Genomic DNA, 11,150 nt, shown 5'->3' with positions numbered 1-11,150 from the left:
TTTTTTTTTTTTTTTTTTTTGAGACGGAGTCTTGCTCTGCCGCCCAGGCTGGAGTGCAGTGGCGCAATCTCAGCTCACTGCAAGCTCCGCCTCCCGGGTTTACGCCATTCTCCAGCCTCAGCCTCCCGAGTAGCTGGGACTACAGGCGCCCGCCACCTCGCCAGGCTAGTTTTTTGTATTTTTTAGTAGAGACGGGGTTTCACCGTGTTAGCCAAGATGGTCTCGATCTCCTGACCTCGTGATCTGCCTGTCTCGGCCTCCCAAAGTGCTGGGATTACAGGCTTGAGCCACCGCGCCCGGCTGAGTTCTTAATTGCCTATGTTAATTCCTTACACTTGGGTTTTACGACTCTGTTATTTTCGTAGCCATGATCCTGGCATCCGTAGTCCTGATAGCATAATCTCCTTTTCCATTCTTCTGTGTACTACTGGTTAGACATGAGGTTTTATAAGTTTTAATGGGAGTGGTTGAGGTGTGGTAGGAATAGTGGTTATTGTTTTGTTTTACCTATTAAGTTTAAGAACAGTTCATTATTTCTTGGAGACTAAAATAGTTGATAGTCAAATCTGCTACAAAATTGTAAAGGAGAAAGACATTGGAATATTGTATGTATAGTAAAATATATTATTAAATGTAGTACTGAATATCTTATTCAGATTACTTTTGAATAACCAGAAGATAGCCTATTATACTGCTAGATGGATGGTTGACATGTTTTTTGCATTAAAAAGTATGATTTTTACAGCATATGGAAAAGAAGGTGTGAAAATGAACTTCATAGATCGGATCTTTATTGGTGAATTAACTAGCACGGTCATGTGTGAAGAATGTGCAAATGTAGGTACTTTAGAATTCAATTCACATGGAATGGATTACAATCACATCATTTTTATTATATTTTCTTTCACATATAATTGTTGGCAGTCATTTTTAAAATTTGTGACAGATGATTACATAATTCTTGAAAGTCTTTTATACACTATACTCCTAGAAAGTAATGTGGTAATTTTATATATTTTTAAAAGTAAATGTGTTTTGTGTTATTTTTCCTCATGACACACCTACGAGGCAGTTTTAGCTTATCTTAATATACTGAAATTCATTAGCTCTCTGTTTGAAGTGAGAGAAAAACTTCTGTGAAGAGAGTAACTATGTTACATTGCAGTGCCCTAAAGTGTAATTCCAGACTGGGGGCAGTGGCTTATGCCTGTAATCCCAGTACTTTGGGAGGCCAAGGCCGGCAGATCACTTGAGGTCAGGAATGCAAGACCAGCCTGGCCAACATGGTGAAACCCTGTCTCTACTTAAAAAAATACAAAACAATTAGCCAGGCATGGTGGTGGGAGCCTGTAGTCCCAATGACTCGGGAGGCTGAGGCAGGAGAATCACTTGAACCCAGGAGGTGGGGTTGCAGTGAGCTGAGATTGCGCTACTGCACTACAGCCTGGGCAAAGAGCAAGACACAGCTTCAAAAAAAAAAAAAAAAAAGTAATTCCAATATAAATAATTTAATGTATTAACATAATTTAGGGTAGTTATATCACATTTGATTTCAAGTTTATATGGCGTATTAAAGATTTTTGTGTAGACTTCACTCACTTTGAATTTAATAATTTTTATTTTGAATGCCATCTTTAACAACTTAAAGCATGTATTAATTTTTTTGTAGATTTTCAATTGCTTGGTAAGGAATATTTCTGTAAGTGTATGACTTAGAGTATAATAGGTTTTAATTTCTGTTAGATTTTAATAGTAAAAGGAGCCTTTATTCATTTTCCTGTCCCAGATTATGGAGTATTTTTCTGTGTTCTGTAGCCTTAAAGAAGCAGGATTATAAATTATATCTCATTCTAGCCTGTCACATTGAAACAAAGAATGTATGACCATGATTATTTAAGTTTCTAGACTATTCAACACAGAAGTTGATTTCTCTCACACAAGATAGAGAATATCTTTTAAAACAGAATTATCTTAAAGAATCTATAAAACACAGCCAAGCTCCCTGCTTTTTTCATGGCTTTTTTCTTAACATTTCATAGTTTACTTATGTTACAGCCCTAAGCTCACCAAAAATGTCTAGTCTCTTTAATCTGTTTTATTAAACAGTTTATTTTGAAGTTATTTTAAATATTACAGGCCATATTGACAGTAATATAAAGTTCAATTGGATCACGTTCAGTGATGTTTGAGAATATCTTGTTTCGATTAACAATGTGCTACAATACCCAATTAAATCGCTGTTTTTTTCAGGAACATGTTTTGATGTAAAATTTTAGGTTGCCCAGGAAGTTACAAAACTATGTGTTTATGTTAGAATTCTAACTGAAGTTTTCAATGTGTTTTCCTTTTAAGATCTCCACGGTGAAAGATCCATTCATTGATATTTCACTTCCTATAATAGAAGAAAGGGTAAGGAGAAGAAAACTAATGATGAAGCTTTTGTGAAGAACATTTAATCATTTATTTAAACATTTGTTGAGTATATTACCAGATATCTGAGAGTCATTATTTTTTATATATAATTGAGTTTGTATTTGTAATTGAGTCTGATTTGGGGGTTTGTGTAAGTATGCATAAAGTATGATATGGTTTTATTCTCAAGGAATTTAAACTCTTAAACACTTTTATTTTGAGAATGTAATTTTTTGTATTTCAAATCAGTTAAAAATTTTAAGATGAGGACATCCAGAATTTATTTGCTAAAGAGGTTTTGTGTTCTGTACGTGGCATTTACATAGGTTTCAAAACCTTTACTTTTGGGAAGAATGAATAAATATAGAAGTTTACGGGAGACAGATCATGATCGATACAATGGCAATGTTACTGTAGAAAATATTCATCAACCTAGAGCTGCCAAGAAGCATTCTTCATCTAAAGATAAGGTAAGACCATGAGCATTTGTTAGATGTCTGTTTTTTTAACAGTTTATTAACAAAAGTTTCAAGCACATCTAAAAGTAGAGAACATAGTGTAATAAACTCTCATGTACCCATTTTTTTGGCTTCATAATTACCAACTTGGCTACTTGTACACTATATATATCCCACATCCTCCCTTTCCTCCCATCCCGGACTATTTTTGGATAATCCCAGATTATTTTTGAAATAAATCCCAAATATATCATATACTTCAATGTGTATCTCTAAAAGAGAGTTTTGTTTTGTTTCGTTTTAAGATGGAGTTTTGTTCTTGTTTCCTAGACTGGAGTGCAATGGCGCAATCTCGGCTCACTGCAACTTCCACCTCCTAGGTTCAAGCAATTCTCCTGCCTCAGCCTCCTGAGTCGCTGGGATTGCAGGCATGTGCCACCACACCTGGCTAATTTTGTATTTTTAGTAGAGACAGGGTTTCACCATGTTGGTCAGGCTAGTCTCAAACTCCTGACCTCAGGTGATCCGCCTGCCTCGGCCTCCCAAAGCGCTGATATTACAGGAGTGAGCCACTGCGCCCAGCACTAACAGAGAGATACTTTTTTAAAAAACAAAACCACAGTACCATTATCATATCAAAAATATTAATTCATTATAAATAAATAAGGATTCAGTCATTATTTAAATTTCTGCAGTGGTCTCATAAGTACTCAGTTTTTTCTTTTGCTTTCTAAAGTTTGGATTTTAGGATTTAAAAGAGGTCTATAGATTGCAGTGTCTTTTTTTTGAGATGGAATCTCACTCTGTTGCCCAGGTGTTGTGATCTTGGCTCACTGCAACCTCTGCCTCCTGGGTTCAAGCAATTCTTCTGCCTCAGCCTCCTGAGTAGCTGGGAGTACAGGTGCATGTCACCACACCCAGCTAATTTCTCTATTTTTAGTAGAGACTGGGTTTCACCATGTTGGTCAGGCTGGTCTTGAACTCCTGACCTTGTGATCCACCCGCCTCGGCCTCCCAATGATTGCTGTGTCTCTTAAATCTCTTTTCATCTACAGATTCCCTCTCCCTCTTTTTCCTCCTTTGCAGTTTATTTGCTGAAGAAATTAGGTCCTTTTTTCTAGCAGCATGATGTTAACAGGTTCCTCTGTCACCTTTATTTCCCCTCTGAGACATTCAGATCTAGAGGCCTAGTTAAGTTCAGATTTAATTACTTACTCAATTTTTAGCAAGAAGACTTTTAGGTGGTGGCGTGTATACTTCCATGAACTAGATGCACACATCGTTTTATGTCTCTCTTTCTGTGATATTACCAGTCATTGATAACCATTGTCTAGACCTATTATTTTACTAGGGATGTACCTGGTTGTTCAGTTATCCCATGAAAATGGAAAATTATTCCACGAAATGGTGATCATTGATAACCATGTCTAGAGCTATTATTTCACTAGGGACATACCAGGCTGTTGTATTATCCCATGAAAATGGAAAGAAATCAATCTGAACTTATACTTCAGCAAAGAAAAAACTTTTTTATATGAAATGATTTGTTTTAATTTGGCAAACTGACATTAAATTTAACTTACTCTTTTTAAAATTTTATTTATTTATTTATTTATTTATTTGAGACAGAGCCTCACACTGTTGCCCAGCCAGGCTGGAGTTCAGTGGCACGATCTCAGCTCACTGCAGCCTCCCAGGTTCAAGTGATTCTCGTGCCTCAGCCTCCCGAGTAGCTGGGACTACATGTGCACACCACCATGCCTGGCTAATTTTGTACTTTTGTAGAGGACAGGGTTTCATGTTGGCCGGGCTGGTCTCAAACTCCTGATGACCTCAAGTGAGCTACCTGCCTTGGCCTCCCAAAGTGCTGGGATTACAGGCATGAGCCATGGCGCTGGGCCTGAATTTAACTTACTCTGTTAGAAGGCTTATGTTAGAAGTCACAAGACTTCAGAAAGGACAACATGTTTTCTTTAAATAAAAGCTAACTTTGCTTCATAAGATATATAGGACAGTTAAATTCAACTTGAGCATATGCTTTATTCTAATGGTATAAAACAAAAGCATCTTACAGAGTTTGAAAAGGTTAAAGCATTAATTGTGTTGCTATTCCCGTAAAAACCACTGGTTATTAAAATATAAACGTGTAGTGATTTTTTTTTATTTTTGTTTAGTTTAAAGAGGAGATTCTGTGGTACTGGCCAAAGTAGTTTTAATACATCTATCCAAATGTATGAGAGAAATACTTCCCACACAATATTGGTTAGGAACTGAGAATATGCATATATGATATATAGAAACTGTCTATACCTCAAAGGTCTGGACACCACATGGGTATAACTTGTGCTGAACAAATTGGACCTACTCTTTATTGAAATTTTTTTCGTATACTTTTTTTGTTACTTTTTTTATTGGACCTATTCTATATTGAACTTTTTTTCATGTAATACAGTTACCTTTTTTTTTGGTTTTGATGGGAAAAAGTGCAAGTTTGCATATGGTTCTAAAATTAGAAAAGTACAGTTCTAATAACATCTTTAAGGTACTGTATTCAAGAAGTGAAAATTTAAATGACATAAATGTATTTCAGTCATTAGGAAGTTTATGTTTAGAAGTTATTTCCAATAGTTCAACTACAGAACCAGTTTAATCATGGAACCAGAATGATTCAGTAGTTAACTAATTTCAGTACTAGTTTTATAAAGATCAATAAAGTCTTGTTTTGCTGATTAGTAAAGCTATTAATAAGAGTATAAATATATTTTTGACAAACTTTTCTTTATAGTACTCTTTAATCTCTTACAGTAATAGAAGCACCTCACATCTTTTAAAATTATACTGGAGGTACAAGTACTGATTTGATCATAAGTTTTTGAGTTATTCACCTTTTTTCTTTGCCAAATTATATTAGTTATCTAAAATCACACAAAAACTTAATACGAAGAATGATAAAATAATTACATAAAAATAATAGTGAAATTAGCTGAGAAAATCTTGCCCTCAAGTTGGAATATGTTATCTCTGAGTACCTTGAAAAAGTGCATTTTCTTTTTTTTTTTTTGAGACGGAGTCTCCCTCTGTCGCCCAGGCTGGAGTGCAGTGGCCGGATCTCAGCTCACTGCAAGCTCCGCCTCCCGGGTTTACTGGGACTACAGGCACCCACCACCTCACCCAGCCAGTTTTTTGTATTTTTTAGTAGAGACGGGGTTTCACCGTGTTAGCCAGGGTGGTTTTGATCTACTGACCTCGTGATCTGCCCGTCTCGGCCTCCCAAAGTGCTGGGATTACAGGCTTCAGCCACCGCGCCCGGCCGAAAAGTGCATTTTCTTTTGCTTACTGATAACAGGCAAATACTCCAGTTAAATAAAACACTATGAAATGAATATGTCAATTTCTGGCCTAAATACAGAAAAAATAGTAACAGGAGGCAGATACATAAACACAGTAAATAGCCATAGGCATATATAGACGTCCTTTTAAACCAAAACTAAGGTAAAATGAGCTGCAACAAATGCCTAAAAGATATTATGTGAAGTCTATTCCGTAGGCTATTTTCTTCCCTTCTTTCCCCTCCCCACAGCTTTTTTAAAACCATCATGCTGATTGAATAACTGTAGGGACTGGGAAATCTCAAATTGATATCCTTATTTAAAATCCTGCCTCAGCTCATTAGTTCAGAAAGAAATCCAAAAGTTCAATTCTCTGAGCCGCTTCAACACATAAGTATATTAGTTTTATGAAAAATTTTTTTTATTTCATAAAACTTTAATACTTCTGCCAGAATCAGAAGTGCACTGTGCTCTGGTGCAATTTACATAAACCTTGGTTCCCACCACCTGTTAGCTGCGCAGCGTTTTGCCAATTAAGCTCTTTGAGGCTCAGCTCTTGCATTCAATTGTAAGACCAGAATCTTGCTGTTTTTTTCTATTTATCCCATCTGTTCTTTATTTCTGTTTCTACTTTTCATGCACTTTTGGTTTTAATTGAATAATTTTTGTGTTCCATCTTATTTCCTCTGTTTTCTTTTTAGTTATTATAAAAGATGTTATTATGGAATTGCTGAAACATATGTTGTGCCTCTCATCATTGGGGTTATATTCAGAAAATCACAGTCCTCTTATTTACATGGAAGAAATTAGGAAAATTTCAATCTTTCTATTCTTTTACCAATCAGACCAGTCACCAAAAGAATACTGGTGTAGTTACAGTATCTATCAATATACCTAAAATAGATTTGAGGAAAACCCTGTATTCAAAGGGATCTTACCTGATTTTACCATTTTTCCTAGGTGCTAAATTGCTCAAGGTATTATACAGAAGGATCTGAGAAAATGGCAACTTAACCTATGTAAATTTTTTTAAGGATTAAATTGAATAGATACTTAGTAGTTTTAAAGTCCAAGTAAAACAGTTGCAAGGATATTTTTGTTTATCATGTGGTGTTGGCTCAATTTACTATCTGGAATTTTGGAAACACCCAGAGAAGGTCATATATTTCCCCTTTGATCATTTTCATTTCTTATATTTTAAAGTTTAAAAGTGGACTTTTCCCCTCTACTTGGTGTCTGTAACAAAAGAGAAGCTCCTTGCATCTTTTAATAATAGAGGTACAAGTACTGATTTGATAGTAAATTGAGTTTTTCACTTCTTCTCTTTGCTAAATTATACTATGGTTATCTCATTGAAACTGAACAAAGTTTAATATGAAGGGTGATAAAGAAGCATCAGGCGAGGAAAAAAGGAGAATTAAAACCAAGTTATAGTAATGTGAATACAAATGAAAGTTAGCACTGGTGGAAAGGCAAAGATCTAGGCTGAATATTTTAGAAAGTTTAAAAAATAGTGAAAGGAAACAATGAATAGATATTTTTTATTGGAAAATTATGTGAGGCAAAAAAAGCACCACCCAAAGGTCTGAGAGAAAAGATAGGGAATTATAATGTAGCCGCCTGATTAATTTTTTGTTTCCCTAGACCCCACTCCTCTCCCCTTTCCCCACCACCATTTGGTGCTCCACATTGCAGACAGAGCAATATTTCTAAAATACAAAATTGGTCATCTTATTCCTTGTAGCCCTCAGAATCAAGCCAACAGGCATAAGAAAACTCAACATCACTGATCATTAGGGCAATGCAAATCAAAACCACAGTGAAATACCATGTCACACTAGTCAGAATGCTGTTACTAAAAAGTCAAAAAATAACAAGTGCTGGCGAGGCTGCAGAGAAAAGGGAATGCTTATACACTGTTGATAGAAGTATAAATTAGCTCAACCATTGTGGAAAGCAGTATGGCTATTCCTCAAAGAGCTAAAAACAGAACTACCATTTGACCCAGCATTTCCATTACTGGGTATATACCTGAAGGAATATAAATCATTTTTACCATAAAAACACGTGTATGTGAATGTTCATTGCAGCACTATTCACAATAGCAAAGACATGGAATCAACCTAAATGCTGACCAATGATAGTTTGGATAAGAAAATGTTGTACATATAGACCATGGAATACTATGCAGCCATAAAAAAGAATAAGATTGTGTCTTTTACAGGAATGTGGATGGAGCTGGAGGCCATTGTCATTAGCAAACTCAAGTAGGAACAGAAAACCAAATACCACATGTTCTTACCTATAAGTGGGAGCTAAACATAGAGTACACTTGGATACAAGGGAACAAAGACACTAGGGCCTACTGGAGGGTGCAGGGTAGGAGGAGGGAGAGGATCAGAAAAAATAATATCAGATACTAGGCTTAGTACCTGGGTGAAGAAATAATTTGTATAACCCCTGTGACACAAGTTTACCTTTATAACAAACCTGCACATATACCCTAAACCTAAAATAAAACTTGAAAAAAGAAATCTCATTGCTGTTCAAAACACAAAAACAAGTCTGTGACTTATATGCATCTGGTTAATTTTTGTCTGTCCTTCTCACCTCCCCACATTTGTACTCATTTTCTAGCTAGACTTCCCTAATTTCTTGTTCTTTGTCTTACCTGTGGGACTTTGAACTGTTTCTTCTGCCAGGAACAGTCCCATTCTGCTCCTGTAGCCTCTGCTCAATTTCTGCATATTTCTCTGATCCACTCAATTCTGGATTAGTTCTTTTCCTCTGGCTTTCTATAGCACTGTATTTCTCCTATCATAACAAAAATTGTACCTAACATTTGAGTTCTTAATTATGTCATGATCACTGTTTTCAGTTATTTACACCAATTATATTGAGTCAAGAGATGGATTAAGTAACATGCCTAAGATCATACAGGTAGCCTATGGCAGAAATGGGGATTCAGACAGGTTAAACAAGGACCGTGTTCTTAACCAGGTATACTGCCCCCTGCTGACTTGAACTTATGTTTTACCATACTTCTATTGGGATGGATTGTAGGATCTGCAAACAGGAACTGAGTCTGTTCTTCTTGCCACTGTGTGTCAGGTGCCTAGTTCAGTGCTTGTACATGGATGGTGTTTAGGGAAACCACTGAGCTCATTCTCATGATTGCCGCCAATAATAATAGCTGATACTGGCTGACCACGGTGGCTCATGCCTGTAATCCCAGCACTTTGGGAGGCCGAGGCAGGCAGATCATGAGGTCCGGAGATGGAGACCATCCTGGCTAACACAGCGAAACCCTATCTCTACTAAAATACAAAAAATTAGCCAGTCGTGGTGGCACACGCCTGTAGTCCCAGCTGCTCGGGAGGTTGAGGCAGGAGAGTCGCTTGAACCCAGGAGGTGGAAGTTGCAGTGAGCCGAGATCGCGCTATTGCACTCCAGCCTGGGCGACAGAGTGAGACTCTGTCTCAAAATAATAATAATATAATAATAATAATAGCTGATACTTATGCTGCTTACTATGAGCTAGGCACTGCTCTGTGGGCTTTTCTATATACTGTCTCATTTAACCACCATGACAACACAATATGGGTTGGTGCTTTTGCTTTATGGGTGAGGAAACTGGAATACTGAGATGTCAAGTAATTTTTTCAACATCACCCAGCTAGTAAATTGGAGAACTTAAATTTGAATCCGGGCAGTCTAGTTCCAGAATCATACTATTCTATCCTGTATCACCTCTTTGATAGCAAGCTTTCTCTCATGTAGTTTTGGTTATTTTTTCAAAATAGACTTCTTAATCTTTGGTCCTAATTTATGTTATAAACTTAGGATATTTTTAGTGGATTAAATCCATCATATGTCCACTAAGCAAAAAACAAGGATGGGAATGGGTACTTTTATATTTCACTGGGAGCAGGAGGATAAAAAGGATAGATAGAATAGTCTCATTCAAAAGTTCCTCAGACCAGCTGATCATGAGAATCACCTGTCTATTCAAACAAATTCTCATACCCAACCTCAGACATCATTAATGGGAATTTCTTAGTGGTATTGCCTCATGTATGTCTCTTTTAAAACAAGCCCTCTTAGGTGAGTCTGATAATCACCTGAGTTTGGAAACTATTCAATTAGAAATGAGATTAATTGGATTCTGGACACAGCTATTTTTATTAGTTATATGATCTTGGACAAGTTACTAAAAACCTGTATGGGTCTATATTTTTCCACTGACCATTAATAATTTTCTATTGGTACATAATATTTGTACATATTTATGAGGTATATGTGATATTTTGATACATGTATAGAATGTATTGTGATCAAGTGAGGGTATTTGGGATATCAGTTACCTTAAGCATTTATCATTTCTTTGCAATGAGAACATTTCAGATTTTCTCTTTTAGCTACCTTGAAATATATTATCTATTGTTGTTAACTGTAATTACCATAGTGTTCTGTGGAACATTAGAACTATTCCTTCTATCTAACTCTGCCTTTATACTCAACTAACGTACCTCTCTTTTTAGCTCCTTCACAACACCCTCACTCACTCTCTTCTAAGCCTCTGATATCTATCATTCTACATTCTACTTTCATAAGATCAACTTTTTTTTTTTTTTTTTTTTTGAGACTGAGTCTCGCTCTCTTGCTCAGGCTGGAGTGCAGTGGCACAGTCTCGGCTCACTGCAAGCTCCACCTCCTGCGTTCACGCCATTCTCCTGCCTCAGCCTCCTGAGTAGCCGGGACTACAGGCACCCACCACCAAGCCCGGCTAATTTTGTATTTTAGTAGAGATGGTGTTTCACCTTGTTAGCCAGGATAGTCTCGATCTCCTGACTTCATGATCCACCCACCTCAGCCTCCCAAAGTGCTGGGATTACAGGCATGAGCCACCGTGCCTGCCCCAACATTCTTTTTTTTTTTTTTTTTTTTTTTT

General features: G+C 36.6%; 1 protein-coding gene across 1 annotated transcript in view; it reads left to right on the top strand.

The window, feature by feature from the left end:
- USP45 (ubiquitin specific peptidase 45) overlaps positions 1-11,150 on the top strand; it is a 79,705-nt gene that overhangs the window by 49,251 nt on the left and 19,304 nt on the right. Inside the window, 3 exon segments of the mRNA XM_017889827.1 lie at positions 746-837; positions 2,353-2,409; positions 2,739-2,882. Of these exon segments, the coding sequence (XP_017745316.1) occupies positions 746-837; positions 2,353-2,409; positions 2,739-2,882 (293 nt within the window).

Source organism: Rhinopithecus bieti, unplaced genomic scaffold (genome assembly GCF_001698545.2).
Source record: "Rhinopithecus bieti isolate Rb0 unplaced genomic scaffold, ASM169854v2 scaffold_18624, whole genome shotgun sequence".
In the NCBI taxonomy this organism is placed as follows: domain Eukaryota; kingdom Metazoa; phylum Chordata; class Mammalia; order Primates; family Cercopithecidae; genus Rhinopithecus; species Rhinopithecus bieti.
Note: the sequence above shows the minus strand (reverse complement) of the source record. Positions and strands in the feature narration are given on the sequence as shown.